A 19,512-nucleotide genomic window follows, 5' to 3' on the forward strand; every position below is an offset into this window, starting at 1 on the left:
CAATCCCATTGCTCTTCCCAAATAATCCTCCTATTTTTCATATCATTTGTTTCTTATTTTGTGTCCCAATGAATGCTTACAGGAACATGAGTAAAGGGCTATTTACAGAAACGTGGACACCTAGCCAGTGATGTAGCCACTGAAGAAAATGTCTCTTTTTTCCCCTAGCAACAATTAACTACCTAGAAATCCTGAGGGAGATGTGGGGACTCATGACCCACTTTGCTGTCCCTCCCCCATGTCAGAATATTGACAGGGTCACTTTAATGTAGGTAATCCCAGATGCTGCGGATTCAAGAGGGGATTGGCCATGTCCTTCCCAGAAGTTCCACAACTTTCCACTTCTTTCTCTGGCTCTTACTAACTTCCCTTTTCTTCTTTGGTAATGTCCTCTGAGCCTTTGAGGAGGTAATATGGATGTTCCATTACTGGGCGGTCACTCAACACTCACTTAGTTTTAGTTACTGCTGCACACTATAAAATGAGGGTTCTCTGACCAAAGCTGAGCTCAGCACTAATCCAATAGCATAAATAAATACTTAGAAGGCAGTTTGACAACATTGCTCATTCATAAAAGCAGCACCGTCAGTTTCTATGGTCTTGGCTGCAGTGAGCTCCACTAGAGTAAGTGTGAGTATAATTTAGAGGAGCGGGGCATGTTTTCACCAAGCAAGGCCACTTGACGGAGCATCTAGGGTCCAGTTTTAGACAGATCAACTATTCTGTATTTTCTTCAAATCCCGCTGTTCTTAGTTTTCTGTAAGAAGGTCTCTGCTTTTCCTTCTGATGATAAAACTTTAGAGGGTGGACTGGGGCCCGATCAGCTGTTTGTAGAGAGGTACAGGCACCTTGATCACCAGAAAACACAGGACTAAAGATTGGTTGGCTGTGCCTTCAAGTACATTTGTTCCCACAGCAGGATAGGATAAGTGGAGTCAAGGAATCCTCTAACTTACTACCACAGGGCTCTAAGGTGGTCATGCTCAGTAAATTATTTAATAAAGTGAGAAAACATCGAGAACATTTTTGACATTTTATGCTTGTTGAGACTTAGGAATGAATCACTGATGATGTAACGTCCATCACAGAGTATCGAGATAATTTCATGTGTCCAGATCCACTGAGATACTCGAATACCCCCTGAGGTTCATCATTTCTGTTGCAGTATCTCACCAACTCCACTGATGCAGGGGTCTTCCTTCAGGTCAGGAAGGTGGGAGGTGGCAGTTCACCTTCAGAGTCCCAGAAGAGACCTTGAGGGTGGAAGAAGGCCTGTGAAGTGCGGACCATGGGAAAGCAGAAGAGTTCATTCTGTGCTCACTGCTGGCTTGTCTTTTGGGGGAGTTGGAGTGAGTGGGTAAGCGTGATGTGTACTCATGCTCACAGTGATGAATCAACTGGACTTTGATGTGTATGACACAGGGTACCTGCCCTCATCTTATTTATGCATTGTATTTTCAGGCTGACAATGGGAACACCTCCAGAGATGCCCTCCACTGACGGCCACATGAGTGATATAGTTACAGAAAGATACGTGGTTGAGTATAAGAAGTCTGCAGCTCACGCTCCACTTGCTTGTAGCACACAGCACTGTGCTTTTCCTTTAGACGGGAACCATGTCTGTGTGTGGAGCCCCAAGGACCCTTCTCACCAGGCAGGTTACCAACCAAGGTGGGGTCTTGTTAGGTCCAGGGCTGCAGAGACCTCGCCCTGCATATTTGTTTCTCTCATATTCTGGAAACATTAGCTTTCATGGAGTCAACTGTGAGCTGTGGCAGGATGATGTTGATAAACAAAAACATTATGTTACATTCTTATTTTTAAAATACAAATGGTCGTGAATTAACTTTCTTTAAAAAGTCTTTGCAAGAATATGAACAAGAAAAGACCCATCTTAACTTAATGAAGCCTCCTTTTGCATCCTGCTTGAGCATTCTTACTTTGCAATGAAGAATAAAATGCTTAGGAGAAAAGTGTCCCACATAGGTGTGTGCACCTGGGAAGCCAGGTCAGGGCTTCACTCTTGCTAAGTGCAGTGCCATTTAGATCTCTGCACCAGAGACACCTTTTCTTCATGTTTAAACTTGATGTGACTGGAATTTCACACTGCATTCTTCTGTAGCAGTTTCTTTTGTTCACATGTATTTAGGAGAGCTCTGATTTTCCTTTTCATAGTTCCACAGTATATTGAACAGACTCTGTTTAATCCATTGTATTGTTGGTAGAATTTGACCCCCTTCCTTCCTTCCTTCCTTCCTTCCTTCCTTCCTTCCTTCCTTTCTTTCTTTCTTTCTTTCTTTCTTTCTTGATGTTTTCTAGTACACTCACGTAGAAATGGCTAAGTTACAGGCCATGCACATACTTAGTAGATAATATCCAGGAGATTCTCAAGTGGCTGTGCCAAGCTGTGTCTTTGCTGATGGTCAGAGCTATGGTTGATCACAACTTGTCTATACTTGATCCTTCCAGGTTAGCCCTGTTAGCAGTCCCCTGTTACATAGTTCTTGCATGCCTTATGATGATTAGGGTTTGAGTCTTGTTGCACACTGATTGGCCACTTAATGTTCACTTGGCAGATATGTGTGTTCAGGGGCAACTCTGTTTGTTTGCAGTGCTGGAATCTCATGATTTTATTTCTGTCAGATTATCTGTAGTTTTCATGTTTGTGTGAAGAAGGTCTTTATATATTCCTCAGGATGAACTCTCTTTTTCAACCCAGGAATTATGTTTTTTTGGGTAGCTTGCCATGCTAAGGGCATGTCTCTTTGCTTTAGGAGTTTGGTCTTTTCTGGACTCCTAAGGCTGGGAGTTGGCAGCACAATGCTCTCATCTTAATGGGTTGAATTCTAGCAGAAATGTGTTCATCCACCCATACTTTTTACATCCCCTAGATTGATTGTCAGGTTTGCTGTACGGCACAATCAATATGATAGAAGGAATAATTTGTACCTCATCCTATATGCTACTCATGGTATGGCCTTGAAAAGGATGCATTTGATTATATTGAGTCTCTGTTCTTAGGTCTTTTAATGTCTTAGTTTCCCAGCAGCATTTTATAAAGCAGCCAAGAGTCACTCTTGAAGGAGACAGTAGGCAAATGTCACTATGAGAGACAAGTGCCTGCAGCTCCTGTGACCATGTCAACTTGTGTGCACCTTCACTTCCAAAGAACCAAAGGAGCCCTGACCACTGGGCATCTCACCCTCTCTCCCATCTGCGTGTTTTCCCTCTTAACTGTGAGCGTGGGGATTTGTTCATCTCCTCTCTCCATCTGCATCAGGATTACTATTTCTCTAGCTCACAAGTTCTCATTGCCAGTCTCTCCTCCACATGCATACACAAATCCCAGTATCCTCCTGCTTGGACTTCCTACTGGCTTCCAGTTTCTTGGTGTGTTTGCTCTCTAATCTCCTTCTGTACTGCCAGCAGCAGTTTCAGGCCACACACCCTATAACTTTGCTTTACTTCTTTTTAGAGCCAGTAGAGCTTCCATATCCCCTGCTGTGTAATGGCTCAAACGTGTGATTTTCTGCCAGCTTCCCCCTTAGCTGTCAGCATAACCAGCACCTCTTCTGTATCTACTGAATATTCAGTATACATTTGTTTAATAAATAGGAAGAGTGGGTACCCTGCCTCCTTGTATCAGTGTAGGATAACAACCAGTAGTGATGTGGTCACTTGAGAGAATAATCAGCAGTGTGTTCAGAAATTATAATGAATTAATTAAAAGTCAACACATCTAATAAATACATTTGAAAACCTTAGGTTTGAAATTATATTGTTCTAGATTTTTTATGTTGACCTGTTTGCTTTTTAAGCTTCTCACCCTCCAAGGACACCATCATTTGATTACTGCTATGGTTTTTGGAAATCAAATAGATCCACTTCTACTCTGCTCTGCATCAGAGGATTATATTATAATGTGGAACGTGGACGAATGCAGAGAGAAGACACTTAAAGGTAAGCATGTAGAGCACAGTGTAATGACATTCAAATGGAGAAATGCTGAGGACATACCTACTGGAGGTACAGTGGGAGGTGTAGTGCTTGCCTGCTGGCTTGTTAATTTTCAGCTTCACGGAGGCTAGGGTCATCTGAGAAAAGAGAACCTTAATTGAGGAAAATATATAGAACATTTTCTTGATGGATAATTAAAAGGGCCCAGACTGTGGTGGGTAGTGGTCCTGGGATGTATAAGCGAGCAAACCGAGCAAGCCATGAAGAACAAGCCAGTAAGACGTCATTTATCTGCAGCACTGATTTCAGGCCCTGACTTCCTGGGTGATGAACTATAAGTTGTAAGATGAAATAAATATTTCCTCCCCAAGCTGCTTTTGGCTGTCACATTTGATCATGGCAGTAGAAACCCTAATTAAGATACCTACGATGGAGGAGACTGGGTTTAATCCTAGCCACACCGAGGGAGTAACTCATGTATAAATACACTTGTGACAGTCAGGGAGTGGGACATGTCCCTTCAGTGCTGCAGGTCTAGTGTACCTTGTCATCAGTCCCACTGACCATTGCTGATGCAGACTTGTGTTGGCTTTCTCTTCTGTATTTTCTTATTTTAAATATCAATATTGTACACCCTTGAGGATCTGTGGACAATTTGGAGTATTTTAGCTCATGCGTAGGTATCCTAGGGGTTTGTGTTGCAAACAAAGAGGAAGGAGCAAGGCTTGCTATCTGCAGGCGAGTTTCCCACTCAGATTGAGTAGATAACACACAGGTGAATAGTAAGTTCTGGGAGTGTACATAAGGGAAAAGTTTGTTGACTTCTGCGGAAATGTAGCTGGAGCTGAAGACAGGAGGCTCAGCTGGGGCCTGGGATATAGGTAAAAGGATATGGCTGCAGAGAGGAGGAGGGAGGGAGGGAGGGAGGGAGGGAGGGAGGGAGGGAGAGAAAGAGAGAGAGAGAGAGAGGAGGGGGGAGCAAGTGTCTGGATTACGAGAGCTTTCCCAGTTGAGGCTGATGGCCACATCCCAGATGTACAGTTAGAGGATTATGCTGAATGATGCCAAGGAACCACAGAATTCTAGCAGCTTGTGCCTCACTGCTGTGAGTGAGTGAAGTATGCCAGAAACATAGCCAGACCTGTGTCTTTTTACAATTTAACACATTTTTGAATAATAATTCTCAAGGTGTGGTGGTTTCACTTGCAACAATTTGCCAATTTATTCTACCTTATAATCTAACTGAGGTGAATCAATTTATTTCAATCTTATTTCTAATATTGATTGTCATAGCACATAGCACGTAGTGAGTCAATCTATCCATCCATCCATCCATCCGAGTTACAGAATGAACACGAGTTAAAGAGGCTGTACAGAGTTAAGAGGTTTTAGAAATGGGCCAGTAGAAATGTAAGCAGAACGTGTATTGGGAAGATGAGGAACCCAAACTGGCTGCAGGAAGAAGCTGTTGCTGAGAGTTAGGGGTAAAGGGGATGATATAGAATTGAGCTTAGCTGCAAGGTGAAAAGGCAGAAGAGGGTTGGGACAGGATCAGGAGCAAACGGATGAGGAAGTGGACAGGCAGACGGTAGTTAAGCTATGTCAACATCAGGGAACCACACAAATCTGAAGCCCAGGGACAGCTGGGAGCTCTATATTTACTTTGACAGGTACACTAGTTATCAGAAGACATACAGAACGCCATTGTACACATTAAAAAGAGCTGCCTCTCTGAGACTATAGATAGACAGCCCTCTGTTTTAAGGGGCTGTTCTCCTAGAGTATAGGTAGACACTTCTGAGTTAGAAGAACCTATACCGTGGTGGTTTAAATGAGAAGGATCCATGTAGGCTCATATGTTTGAATACTTGGTCCCCATGTGATGGAACTGTTTGGGAAGGACTAGGAGGTGTGGTATTATTAAGGGAGGTGTATCACTGGAGATGGGCTTTGAGGTTTTAAAAGAATATACTCTCTCTGATTTCTCTTTGTGAATTGGAGCATAAGCTCTCAGATGCCTCCAGAATTTCTACCATGATGGTACTGAACTCCCTCTGCAACTGTAAGCCCAAAATAAATTCTTCTTTATGTTGCTTTGATCATGATGCTTTATCACAGAAATAGAGAAGTAACTAATACACATAGACTTAAAGCCCTCATTATTTGAAGGAGCTATACTCCCAAGGCTGTATGCATATAGACAGTCCTGTGTTAGAAAGGGCTGCACTCCTAAAGCTGTAGGTAGATGGTCCTCTGTGTTGTAAAGTGGGGACTTAATGGTTCTTTAGAAAGTCAGTGTGTTGCATGGTGTTTTGCTGGGGCAAACACGTGAAGGAGTGCTGTCCTGAGGTGGACACAGGTAAAAGGCTAAGACAGACTAGTGAAGGAACGTTTGGCTGAATCAGACACAGGTGAAAGGACGCTCTCCTAAAGCAAGCACAGGAAAGGACATGTGATGAAGGATTCTTTGATGTCGAAGGATAATGACTCATGTATTGGTCTACATTATATGCATAGTTGAGCTGCATTTATTGGGACTCCATAGAGAGAAATGCACCAAAAATCTTCTGGTGATATGCTGCAGTTTCTTGATGCTTCTACAGACTCGGGCTGATTGGCAGAGCGATGTCCACCTAGACAGATTCATGTGCTGAGGCAAGACACATGCTGAGGCAAGACTTGTGCAGGATGATGGGAGGAAGTATAAGAAGGATTCTAGGACAGTGACAGAGGCTAAGCTAGGCCTGCTTGTAGAGCTAGCTATGCAAGACTTGTTGTCCTCTCGTCTGCTGATCGTGGCTTCACTGAGAGAGGCACAGCTGGGAGCTTTTCCTGGTGTTTCTGTCTGCTCTGGTCCCTCCTGTTGACTCAGCCAAGGCTGAGGCCTGGCTGTCTCTGCTAGGTTAGTGCCATCGCTGCTGATTTGTGTTTGCCCTCCCGACTCTCCTGAACTGGACTGCTGGTTTATCCAGGAAGTGTTTGCAAGTGGATCAAGCTGCCTCTGCTAGTCGGTGAACTGAACTGCTAATCTCCAGAGAGCACAGATGGGAGTCGCTCCCAAGAACCTTTCCAAACAGGTCTACTTCCCCTGTAGCTTTTCTTTCCCACTACCGCTGGTGGGTGGTGGGTTAAAGGAGAGGTTAGAGCATTTAAGAAACATCATTTAAAATAGGTTTTGAAAAATTAGTTACAGTGTTGGAAAGAGCTGCATAGTCCATAGCTGTCTGTGTTAGAAGTTGTTCTCTGAGATTTTGTTTTCCCATAGTCATGGTTACCATGTTTTTGGTTCTTCACATGGATGTGGATGATGAATGGTCTGGGTAGAAGGTTCTTTCTGAATCATGTCAGTGCTCACTGGTGTCTGTCACAGTACATGATAAGTTTTCCGTGTCCGATTTACTATGCTGAAGGTCCTGGAAGTGAGAATGGACTTGTTCTTTGGGTTTGAAGGGGCAGTGGCTCCTAAAAGTGATATGCTCTCCTCAGTGTGGCTGTCCTGTCCTCTACAGGAGTTGGCCTAATTGTATATGGTTCCTGAGCACATTGCAGGTCTTCTGTTCACACCACTTCGAGGTTTGCTTGTTTGGATTATGATTTTATTTCATGTGCCAATGGCTTATCCCTTTATTTCTGTCTGGACCTTCTAATTTAGCCTCCAGATACTTCCTGCCGGAAATATCTTGTCACATCTAAGAGCACTGTAGGTACCTCTGCTCCTGGCCCACAGATCCCCTCTTACTGTCTTTCTGTCTGGGTTCTCCAGGGCTCAATCCTTCAGTTGCTCAGGCTAGGATCTCAGCTCACGCCATGTCCAGTCCATTGGTGAGTTCCATCTGTTTTACCTTTAAACCCTAACTCACATTTGGCCATCTCTCACACATCTGTAAGTGCTAAAGGTACAAGCTACTAAATCCTTCCTCTGGATTCTCACATTAACTTCTTACCATCTGTCTTTGCCTGACTCTTTCTCGCTTGTATCTCTCGACCCAGGAGCCTAAGGGTACTCTCAAAGTTAATCACTCTGTCTAGTGTTTGCTCGAAGTCCAGCAATGCACTTATGTAGAGAAAGAGTCACAGTACAGGCTCCACTCTCAGCCTGGAGAAGCAGGGACTCGTCCCTTCTAGGGCTTAATTTCAGTTCTGTCTTGGATGCTGCCAGAAAATGTATCCTAGATTTAGGGTAGATCTTCCAACCCTAATGATCCAGTTAAGAACAATCCCTCAGCTGTACCTGACTGTACTTAGCTACTTGGATTTTAGTTGATTACAGAAATAGTCAAGTTGAGGACTAAGATCAGCCTCTACACACACTGTTTTGGTTGGCTGCTGATACATCTGTGCTAATTATCAGTGGTTTCTGAGGCTCTGGGAAGACGGCAGGCACCATAGTCTTTTGTCTCACAATTTTGGCCTGGCTGGTGTGGCTACATGTGAATTTTCTCTGTACATTTTGCATTGTTGCCCAGGGACCAGCAGGATGGTCAGAGGTGATGTCTTGGTGGTAAGAGCCTCAGAGGCCAGCGTTCTCATAGCACACTGTCTCCTGTTTGCCCACCTTGGTCAGAGTGTATCACTACCAGAGAATGGATGACAATGGACACCGAGAAAAGAGCTTCACCCATGAAGAGCTTGGTCTGTGCAGCTCTTCTGGGTGCCCACGCCCTCCAGAGATTAGTTTTCTTATGATATTGATCCTGTCCTGAAAAAGCTCAGGAAAAACTCTTGCACCATCACAGAGGCAATCATTGTTCCTCTGCCTGTGGCTCTGTATCGGAGACCTGCACAGGACTGTGCATGGGACGCATTCTTCTGACATCTGATGAGTTGACACTAATGTCTGAAATTTGCTCTAGGGTTGACTCCTCGAGGGACTGTCTTGGGCTCCCCTTTACAAACAGTGTTGTGTTTGCGATTTAGTCCGGATGATCGTGCTCTCACAGTGTGTGCTGGAAACAAAATATCTATGATGGATGTGGAGGTAAGACTGACAGCCCATGGAGGAACCAAGCATACATTCGTGTGTGTGTGTGTGTGTGTGTGTGTGTGTGTGTGTGCGCGCGCGCGCGCGCGCACGCACGCACGTGCGTGTGTGTTTACACTCAGGCTGGGCTCCTGTTAGTGAGCATTTCATTCCTGCTTCCCTTTTTAAAATGGCAGTTTGGTATAATGTATTTTTAAAGATGTTGGGAAAAAACCAAGGGAAACATCTTGGTCTTGTAGATGATAAGCCACCAGAATTGGTGTTTACACAGACACATTTATGAAAATAGTTCTTCTTGAGCAGTCTTCCAAGTTAGATTCCCCAAGAATCTGTGTAACACAGGACTTCAGCTGCCTATTTGTGAAAAGTCTTCTCCTCTGTGACTCAGATTTCTCACTTGTTGCTAAACTGAGGCAGTTTATATAAAAGTAAATGTCTCCTAGGTTGGGGATTTCTAACCCAGAGTTCGCTGTGCACTGGTGCTTGAGCCATGGTAAATCAGCACTGTGTTATACAATCTTCCTGGAGAGAGGGGAGGAGCATCTGCTTCCTCAGTTCATGGGAGTGTTCAGTGCTTGAACTAGCTGTCTTGTACATTTTTTCAGGTTAATACAGTGAATGAAGTGTTTTTTCCTTCTATGGCTTGCCTTGCTATCTACTTTACAACTTTAAGGTGAGGAAAGATGTTAGCTAAGTGTCATCTGGTGGTTATCCTCAGCCCTAGGATACAGGAATACAACATGTCTTGGTCACTGTTCCATTGCTATGAAGAGATACCATGACCAAGGCAGCATGTATAAAAGAAAGCATTTGACTGGGAGCTTGCTCTTACAGTTTTAGAAGCTTAGTCCACTATAATCATGGCAGGGAACATTGCAGCACATAATTCTGGAGCAGTAGCTGGGAGCTACATCCTAGTCCTCAGGCAGAGAAAGAGTCTTAGCATAGCATGGGCTTTTGAAACCTCAAAGCCCATTCCCAGTGACATATTTCCTATAGCAGGGCCACACCTTCTAATCCTTTCAAATAGTGCCACTCCCTAGTGGCCAAGCACTTAAATATATGACCCTGTGGGGGCCATTCTTATTCAAACCACCACACAAAGGGAACAAAAATTGTTTGGACAATTTTTGGGCTTATTTAAGTGAATGAAATTGAGGATCATATGGAAAGAAATGACATCTGCCCTCATGCAAGTCATACCTCAGAGTTTGGGGATGGAGAGGCTGTGTCATGGCTGGAGGACTGAGTAGTTCTAGGTCAGTGGTGTATGGGAGCCTTCTGGATAAAGTACTGCTCAGTTCTAAGCATCAGTGGTGTTGTTAACATCTCTAGCTCATTAGTTGAAGATTCACATTAGGCAGCTTTCCTACCTAACAAAACTGACCACCAAAGGAAGAACTCACATTAGTTAGGATGAGGGAGACCAGATGAATTAGGAAGATAGTTAAGATTGTGTGTGTGAAGTGGGGAAAGTCCTCAGAGAGCAAAGGTCACTGACAGTGTTGTCTGTCAAAATTAAGACGTCAGAGAAGAGATGTGCCTGGGCAGATGTGCCTGTGAGCAGCAGACATGTTTCTTACCTTCCATTTACTGACGATCACCTCCACCAGGGCTTCCGCCTCAGATTTCTAAGTTGACACAGGTAGGGCAGGTCCGAATTTGGAAGGAGTGACGTGTAAAAAAGAATTTATCCTTTAAGTTAAAACATTCTCTCTCTCTCTCTCTCTCTCTCTCTCCCTCTCTCTCTCTCTCTCTCTCTCTCTCTCTGTAAGTGTGTGTGTGTGTGTGTGTGTGTGTGTGACATGTTTGTGTGCATATGCACATGAGCATACATGGCACTGACATGTGTGAAGGTCAGAGGACAGCTGTGGAGTTGGCTGTCTCTTTCTACCATGTGACTTCCAGTGTCTGAACTTAAGTTTTCAGGCTTGGTGGCAAGTGCCTTTACCTCCTCAGCCCTTCATCTTACCTTGTAGAATTTATTTCACCAAGCTCTTGTTTATGTGGTGGACTATGATTTCATGATGTCAATCATTGTAGAAAATTCCACGAGTAACCTCTTGTATAAATCCTCGTAGAAGCAGTCTGTGCTGGTAGAGCTGAAGGGCCATCTAGGCTCAGTGACAGCAGTGGAGTTCTGTCCCTGGCAAGCACACACCCTGATCTCTGTGTCTGAAGACAGAAGTTTTAAGGTGGGCAGTTTTAAGTGGCTTGGGCTGCTGGGGTGTTGTGGACATATCTGCTGCCGCTGTTTGGTTGCTACTGCTGTGCACATTTTTCTTGGGATGTAAAGATGGCAGAACTGGAGAGAAGACGGCCCAATGGTTAGAGCACTGGTGTTCCTGCAGAGGACCAGGATTCTGTTCCCAGCATCTGTACACTGGCTCGTAACTGTCAGTAATTCTAGTTCCAGGGGATCCAGTACCCTATTCTGGCCTCCATGAGCACTGCTCATGTGTGGTGTACATATATGCATGGAAGCAAAGCACTCACTCACACATAACATAGAAATGAGTGCAGTTTAAGGCATGCACCCGAGGAGGCTATTTTCTCACCACACGAAAGTGGAGTTTTGATGTTCTAGAGGGGCTGGCTTACTCCGTGTTGCATTTCTTTGGTCTCTAGCATTTGGACATTGAACAACTATGAGGAGTTTTCTTGAATCTGAATCTAGAGGGAGCAGTGTATATCTGCAGTGTTTCCCAGTGACCAACAGATGAGTGGATTCCATTAGCACTACACCAAGCTTCAGAAAAACTAAAGCAAAATGCAGGTTCACTTTTAAGCATTTCCAAGTTAGCTAGTGTTGCTATAATTGTATTAATAAAGGTTGAACACTATCATTGTCCTGAGAGAAAAACTTCAAGTCACATGTGTGTATTGAAGCACAGAAGTTGCAGGAATACAGTCTACGGTCATTTTGAAATACTTATTTGATGGGACCGGGTGACTTCCACTGGGGGTTAGCAGCTGTTGAGGCAGAAATCCAAGTTGCCCTGCTTGGATAAACTATGTTGCATTTCAGTTTTCTTATATTCCAAATAGGCACAGTGGGGCCTCTTGTATTACTGGTGGTCATGAGAATGAAGAGAGTCGGTATTTTGGAATGTCCCTGGAGCTGAGCCTACCTTGGAAGGGATGGTGGGTACAGCAAACACATGTAGCTGTCATGGTTGGGATGTAGTCCTGCGGTGAGCACCCTCTACAACTGGGGCATAGACCAGGGGCATGCTGGCGCTTCTTAATTGAGCTACTCATCTTGGGAGGAGTCCTCCCAAATCCATAGGCCGTCATCTTTGTGACAATCAGCATGCTTCTGTTGTTCTGAAACCTTGGGTTTCAATAAGGCACTGATTCAATATGTGAATTTTAATTCTTTAATGAAAATATGGATTAATTTTTATTGCTTAAAATTTAGTTCATGGTTAGCAATAATGGCAACATTTTTATGTCTCTTAATGAAATGTCTTTCATCTGAAGGTCTGGGACTTTTGTGTGGGATCCTTGATATACAGTTCATCCATTTTAACAGGTAAATGAAAGACTGACTCTTTTACATTCTAGCTGAGTAGGCTGAGTAAACGAACTCTCCTGGTGTGGTTATCACCCCAGAGACAGTGGTCTGAATCACCCCAGAGATACACGCAGCAGACAGTGGTCTGAATCACCCCAGAGATACACGCAGCAGACAGTGGTCTGAATCACCAGCCGCATCTTTAAGCAGCCATTCAGAATTGTGTGTTTTATGTAGCCAGACAGAGCTGATTCCCATCTGAGTACTGAGCAGGTGAGCTTCACAGCTACTGTCTCTGAGGATTTTAACTTACACATAGATGCACATATATGCATTCAGCTTCTGAGCAGCCGTTTTAGGTAAATATGTGGAGTAGATTGGCTCTCAGAATAAGTGCCCGAGACAGGGCCCTCCTCTGCCCTGTAGAGAGTTTGGGACATCATCTTCCCCAGTGAACAGAGTTCTGGACAGCATGCAATCCATCGATTAGGTTGTGAGCATTTGTCCATCTTATAAATTCTGGATAATTGTTGCTTTCATCAAACTGTCTTTTTGTAGGAAATGGAACTATCACCTGATTATACAAATGTGTGACCAATTTCTATGGGCTGGCTCTCCTGGAGCCTGGGGGTTGTTGTGTGTGACGTCTGGGGACCATTTCACCTGAGGTCCTGTATTTCCTTCCTGCATCTAACAAGGTTGCTTCTGGAGTCTCCCTACCCGCTACCCTGCCCCCATGTTCCACCATGCAGTCATGTCTTGGGACAGCAGAAAGACCAGTGCTAGGGGGCTTTCCTTTGAGATGCCCCATTAGAAATACCTCTTATGAAAGTCGCAGCTGCCTTTTGACCTGCTAGAGTTACTGTTATAATTTTCCCAAGCTTGGACCTTTCGAGGTTGGTTACCCACATGCAGAGTATTGCGTGCTGACAGCCTGCCATTGCTGACCAGGCTTTGGCATGAAACACATTTTCTGGAAGTTGGTTGGATTTTCTGAAGACAATCTTATGGAACAATTTGATTGAGGAACACAATTGTGGACTGTTCTGGAATCTCACCATGGATGCCATGCTACAGCTCAGTTCCCAAACTACTTGTCTAGTCCTTCCAGACTCTCGATAGTTTCAGACTGTTTTAAGTAAAATTAAATTTTATGGAGTTCTTTTTATTTAAAGTGAGATATCTATTTAACTGCTGCTTTTATTGCCAAGTTCATGATTTCACTGCTGTTAGTCTGCAGGAACTGCTCTACCTGGTTTGAAGGGCCAGCTGAGCTGTACTTTCTTCCTCTAGGCTGTTGGCAGTTGCTCTGGGCCCGCTTAGTGTGGGCAGACGAGCCAGGCCCACCAGAAGTCAGCTGTAATTCGTAGACACCATTCTTCTTGTTTGGGACAGCATTCCTTTTTTGTTTTTTGTTCATGGATGTTTCCAAAGTTGTATTCATTTATAAATTTATCTCCTGGTATGAAAATTCAGAATAGTGCTGAGTTGAGTAGAAGGAGCACTGTCCATACTGAATGTCCTGTGTTCCCTCTACAGCTTACCCTCTCCTGAACTTGCTTATTAATGAAGAAAACCAACAGCTCGTCACCGGCAGTGCTGATGGCCAGGTGAGACCCTGTGCAGCTACAGCTGCGTTTCAAGCATACAGAACATGAGCTTGTGCAAAGTCTCTGTTTCATTGTCACCAGCAATGTGCTAGGATTTGTCCCACTGTCCACCTCAGTGGTGGGGTTTGGGGACCTTTGGTCTGCAAAGTGGACCTTGATTCGCATGCTTTAAAAAATGCTGTGTAGTATTTGAATAGCAAAAGTTAGAACTACATGCTCAGCTATTCGCATCAGCTTCATATGATTTTAAAACTGACGACATTTATTTCAAATATTTAAAAATGTAAACACTTTAGGCTTATTTTATAAAGGTGCTGTTGGTACAGATATGATGAATATGTACTTTGGGAAGCTATGATAGTTAATTTTATTTTTCATCAATTCAACTGCCATTATCTTATGTGCTAGGGCCCAGTAACATGGAAGTGTTCATGGCTCAAAGGCTGTAGCATGTGCTGTGTGACACTGAATCATAGATGTGTCTGAACTAAGCATCTGGACAAAATTTCCCTTGTAAGCACTTGTATGGGACTCAAGAAGGGACCAAAAGCAACACTCAGGATAGCCCAAGTGTCTGAGAGAACCCAGGAACATATCTGATGCTGTTATCTGTGCTCTGTCCCACTTTCCTTTGGCTTTTGCAGTAAGAATCATTTTTTGAAAGAGATCTGTATCCACATTTTTTGATTTTGTAGCTGTGGATCTTTAGCTTGATGGAGGGACATCACTACCACTGTGTGGCACATGTGGACCTAAGGAAGAAAAAGGAGACTTTCACCACCCGAAGAATGATGGCTGAGCAGTACAGCCTGCCAGGTATGCTTCTTGTACCCTATAGGCCTCCTACATAGACAGAGCACTCAAGGGTACACACCAGGGAGTCTACAGGACAGGGTGGGAAGGAGTAGAAGGGAAGTTTCTGATTTAGGAAAGGCCAAGAGTCCTGACCTCTGGCACCACTGAGCCCCATAGGTTTGTGCCTCAGGCTGGAGGCTGACTCACAAGCAGGGACTATAAGAGTAGGAGAACACAAACCCTAGGGTTGTCATGGAAACAGGAGCTCAAGAGGGTAGGCCCTGCAACCATCAGGAATGGTTGGTCTGAGCAACCTGGTGCCTTGTCCCCCAAGGTGTTGTTTGAGTGCAGACCTATTTCCTTCAGGTCTTAGATCCTGCCTTTCCTCCAGCTCCTCAGCCATGCCCTTTACACCACAGACCCTGTGTCTGCGTCGGTACCTACTCCCCTAAGCTCCTGACCAGCTCTGCTGTCCAGAATCGCTTCCACTTGTGCATGTCAGCCTCCTTCCCCGCACCTACCTCAGGTCGCCATGGCAGTGAGGGAGCCTGAGACCCGTTGGGTGTGCACTAGTTTCCTTGCACTGGCTGCCCTAGCTTGTTCTTGTGGATATTTTTCTTTAGTTTACATCTTTGTATGGCTTAAAATGATTTGTTTCTTAGTTAGGTCAGTGATTACCAACATTCCATTATGTCTCCCTTCCCCCAAATGTATTAAGCCATGACTTTTGTTATTTCTTCTATGGACAGTCAGTCACTCATGGTTTATTGCACCTCAGCTCCATTTTAGGAGTGGTGGCGTTAACCTCCACATTGGCGGTCTCCTCCCCACCCCATCCCCATCCCTGACAGACTCAGTCTAGGCCGCACTTTGGTTTTTATTTTTCTTGGTCTTCACAGTATGACTGTCCTTTTGATTTGCGATTCTTTCTGTCAACATGTATTTCTGAAACTTCCCTGCGTCTCTTCTTCTCTATTAGTTGATTGCTAAGCAAAGTTGCTTCTGAGATAATCAATAACTCTGTTCCTTAGAAGGCCATCAGTACCACTGCAGATACGAGGTGGATAAAAGGGGAGAGGCTGAAGCAACGTTCCCTGTCCTGAACCTGGCGCACTGTGACCTCTGCCTGCCGGATTCCCAGGGCGGAGGGTATGTATGATGGACAGGGCCACAGCCATAGGCAGAATGCCTTCTGACTTTCCTAAGTGAGCATTCAGTTCAGTTTTATGAATGACTGAAGTAAATACCAAGTTCTGTGTGTCCATTATTACTGAGTGTGTGCCTCTAAAATTGCCTATTTTAAGCCTTCGATTTAATAAATTTTTTCAGTTTTATTAAACCTTGTTACCAAACCTAGTCAGATGGAACCTCGGTAGTAGGACTTTCCCTTGGGTTGTGACAGTGCACATACAACTCGTTCTTTTCTCTCCCCTGTTAAAATAGATTCCAGGTTATCTTACTCATCTGTTTCTGAGTAGAAATAGATGTGAACAAAAGAAGTGTCTAAGAGCTGGGTGTTCTTCCTGAGACAGCTAAGCAGATTTGACATCTGGGAATTCAGCTCTATGTAGGGTCAGGGTTGCTCACAAATGAAGGGAGTTCATTTCAGTGCCTGGACCCTGGGAATAGAGCACCCCTTGCTAGTCCACACCCCAGGGCAATGGGGCAAGAGGACAGCTGGGCTTGTATTGTGGGCTGGTTCCTGCACTGCGGTCACAGAGTATTGGGAGTTCCTGCAGGCAAAGCCAGGGCCACACCACTAAATCTTGTTCACCATGACTTGTTAGGTGGTGTGAGAGGTGCTGGGTTGTGTAGTTTGGGCCTGTGGAGGGGCTGCTTGCCGACTGCTCTAGTGAGCAGGCTTGCAGCTGCTCGGTGTTCTGGGATACAGTGACGGGACTGACAGTTCAGCTGGAAGAGGATTGTTTAGTACAAACCTAGCTTGAATGACACTTATTAATAGAAACAGACTCATGTCTGCTTTCTGATGGGCTCTGCCACTGTGGACCAATAGCTCCTGTCTGAGCTTATCTTTATTTTCGTAAGTGTAACTGGCAGCACCTTCAGGTACATTGGTGACATTGATGTGAGCACATGCCTAGATCCTCACGTGATCTGGCAGGCTCCTGAATGGCTTAGGCATCAAGCGCTTTTATAAACTCAGAAGAAAAGACACACCACACAGATCAGAGTTGAGCAGTGGTCATGCTGTGACCATGGGGGTACCTGTTTCCAATGACAGAAGTGGCTGTCAGCCGCTCAGTCGATGGAAACTCAGCACCTGATTCCAGTATAGCCTGAGGTGTCAGCAGAGACAGCTTACGGCTCATTCACACAGGCGTGTGCCTGTCCTCACTGCGTGGAAGGACAGGAATGCCAGGGAGATGCTGGGAGCTAGCCTGAAGGAAGACCGTGTCTTTTTTCCTAAATTAGTTTTGCTCCTGAGTGCACCACATGCATATGGATTGGAAGCTCAACAGCTCTATTCATATTGAACCTGGCAAGCTTTGAGTTGGAAGCCGCTTTACATCTCAAGGGTAAGGTCTTGAATTCAGTAATCTTTTAGGTCAGTCTCCTATAACCTGATGGTTTTCTTAAAAAGGGAGATGAGTAAAAGTTTGGGATAGAAAGCCTGACCACTTGACTTTGAGGATATGTTTATCAGTAACCAAACATGGCACCTGCTCAGACCACCAGTAACCCCTGTGCTGTAGAATCTGAAGGACATAGCTTTACTTCTGCTCTTCTGGGTCATCCAGCACCTCAGCCCCTCAAAATGTCTCTCAGGCTCCGTGACGCTCTCCCCTATCCTTGTGTGCTAGGCTCCCGTGATGCTCTTTCCGTCTTTGTGTTGGGTGGGCTCCTTAGGAGGCTCTCCTTTACCCCTGAGTCAGTAGGCACCTAGACATGACACGTAGGCTTCTGTAGGCTCTCCTCTTCATGTGTGCTTCGGCCAGTACTGACGTAACACCTGAGGCTCTAGACAGCCTGCAGTAGGAGTTGTCCTCTCTAGAACTGTGCTCTTAGTCTCTCCCTGGAAGAAAGGTAGGAATGCTTACCCAGATCTCCTACCCAGCAGCCCCATGCTCTCCTGTGCCTCAGTTCTTCTCTGTCTGTGTGGGGGATAGGGCGTCAACCTTCACTGTAGCTTCTGAGGCTTGCCTGCTGCTATTCAGGGTCAGCAGGAATCCTGCTTGGTCCTTTCCCACAGCTCTGTCCTCTGGAACACTGCTCTTGTTAGGTGTCTGAAACAGGGCCTTCCTGTCATTTCCTGCTTCTCCAGAAGCCTAAGATATGTATTATACTGTGTGCTTCCTCTCAGTTGTGGGTTCTGGCTGCACACCCTTGCTGGCACTCACAGCCTTACTCCCTGCACCTGTGCCCTGGCACATTCCTTACAAGCTATGTGACAAAGGACCCATCTCTTTCCACATTGTATCCCCAGCTCTGTACATCATATGGTGCAAAAGCACTAATTTAGAACTTATAGTTAGGGTGAACAAATGAGTCAGCTACTTGTTTCCCTCTATTAATTCCCAAATATTTATCTACAATGAAAATAAAGAATTTCAGAGCCTGAGTGTCCAAGTTGCTGGGTCGTGTGCAGTGATGAACGAGCCCATCAGTGCCAAGGTGAGTGTGAAACTCGTGCAGTGGGTAGTTGTGTCAGATGAGTCCTTTGTGCTCTGATGTGTGCCTCTGCACTGTGCCAGTGTAACAACAGTCATATGTGAAATTATGACTGATTGTACATGGCTATCCCCTGTTTGTACATATGAAACAGATCTGTTAAAGCTGTGTTGATGGCTGGAGAGGTGGGGCGTACCCACAAGCCTCTGGTCCAGCCATGCCGCTAATCTTTTAAATGTCTCATAGGCAGTTTGCATACTTTCATCTATGTTTGGGAGTAAGATTGCTGTATTGGAAATCAGCCTGTCTGCTCTGCTGAGCGCTCAGCAGTGCCCTCGTGCAGGAAGGATGCTCTCCGTGCTGGCAAGGTACAGACTTTTTGATATTGCATTGGCTGTGAGTGCTTACCAGTGAACAACTTCTTAGATGTTTTTAATGTGAAGATATACAGGTAAAAATTGGAAACTCTCAACCATACTAATGCTATCTGAAAGAACTAATTTGTTATGCCATGACTTTACTCAAACTTAAATGGTTCACAATTTAACATAAAATAGTAGTTTATTAAAAATAAAATGTAAATTTTAAAATAGCACTTTATTAAAATGTCAGTATTTTTCTCATAAAGATAATGACCTTGGTAGTTTCATTTCCAAATATTGTATATGTACATTTACATGACTTAATCTGACATTAAAAATATGTTACATTGAAACAGTTTTATAATATCATTGTTTTCTCTCACAATGTGGTTATTTTTATTTTAGCTCCTGTGTCCTGCCAACTTCTCCACTGTATTTTGGAATTATTAAGGAAAAGTTTCCTAAGCTTGCCAATACCAAACGACATGGTAAGTATAGCACACTCTGCAACACACATGCAGAGGCAGCCAGCTCCTCGCATAGTCGGCACTGCAGAATCACTGTGAGTTCACATCTGCCAAAGTTAAAGCCAGTGCAGCCTCCTCTGCCCCTCTCGGACTTATTGCATTATCTCTGGTGGGGAATACGCTCCACACTTTC

The 19,512-nt window shown here is 44.5% G+C and overlaps 1 protein-coding gene across 1 annotated transcript in view; it reads left to right on the top strand.

Annotated features, from left to right (window-relative positions):
• Positions 1 to 3,445: 3,445 nt before the first annotated feature.
• Wdr27 (WD repeat domain 27) overlaps positions 3,446 to 19,512 on the top strand; it is a 92,914-nt gene continuing 76,847 nt past the window's right edge. Inside the window, exons 1-11 of the mRNA XM_032885247.1 lie at positions 3,446 to 3,960; positions 8,811 to 8,935; positions 11,020 to 11,133; positions 12,422 to 12,473; positions 13,995 to 14,065; positions 14,761 to 14,881; positions 15,892 to 16,009; positions 17,294 to 17,397; positions 18,426 to 18,493; positions 18,737 to 18,858; positions 19,258 to 19,340. Of these exons, the coding sequence (XP_032741138.1) occupies positions 3,795 to 3,960; positions 8,811 to 8,935; positions 11,020 to 11,133; positions 12,422 to 12,473; positions 13,995 to 14,065; positions 14,761 to 14,881; positions 15,892 to 16,009; positions 17,294 to 17,397; positions 18,426 to 18,493; positions 18,737 to 18,858; positions 19,258 to 19,340 (1,144 nt within the window). The 5' untranslated portion in view covers positions 3,446 to 3,794. The remainder of the gene's footprint in view (positions 3,961 to 8,810; positions 8,936 to 11,019; positions 11,134 to 12,421; positions 12,474 to 13,994; positions 14,066 to 14,760; positions 14,882 to 15,891; positions 16,010 to 17,293; positions 17,398 to 18,425; positions 18,494 to 18,736; positions 18,859 to 19,257; positions 19,341 to 19,512) is intronic.

Source organism: Rattus rattus, chromosome 14, assembly GCF_011064425.1.
Source record: "Rattus rattus isolate New Zealand chromosome 14, Rrattus_CSIRO_v1, whole genome shotgun sequence".
Classification (NCBI taxonomy): domain Eukaryota; kingdom Metazoa; phylum Chordata; class Mammalia; order Rodentia; family Muridae; genus Rattus; species Rattus rattus.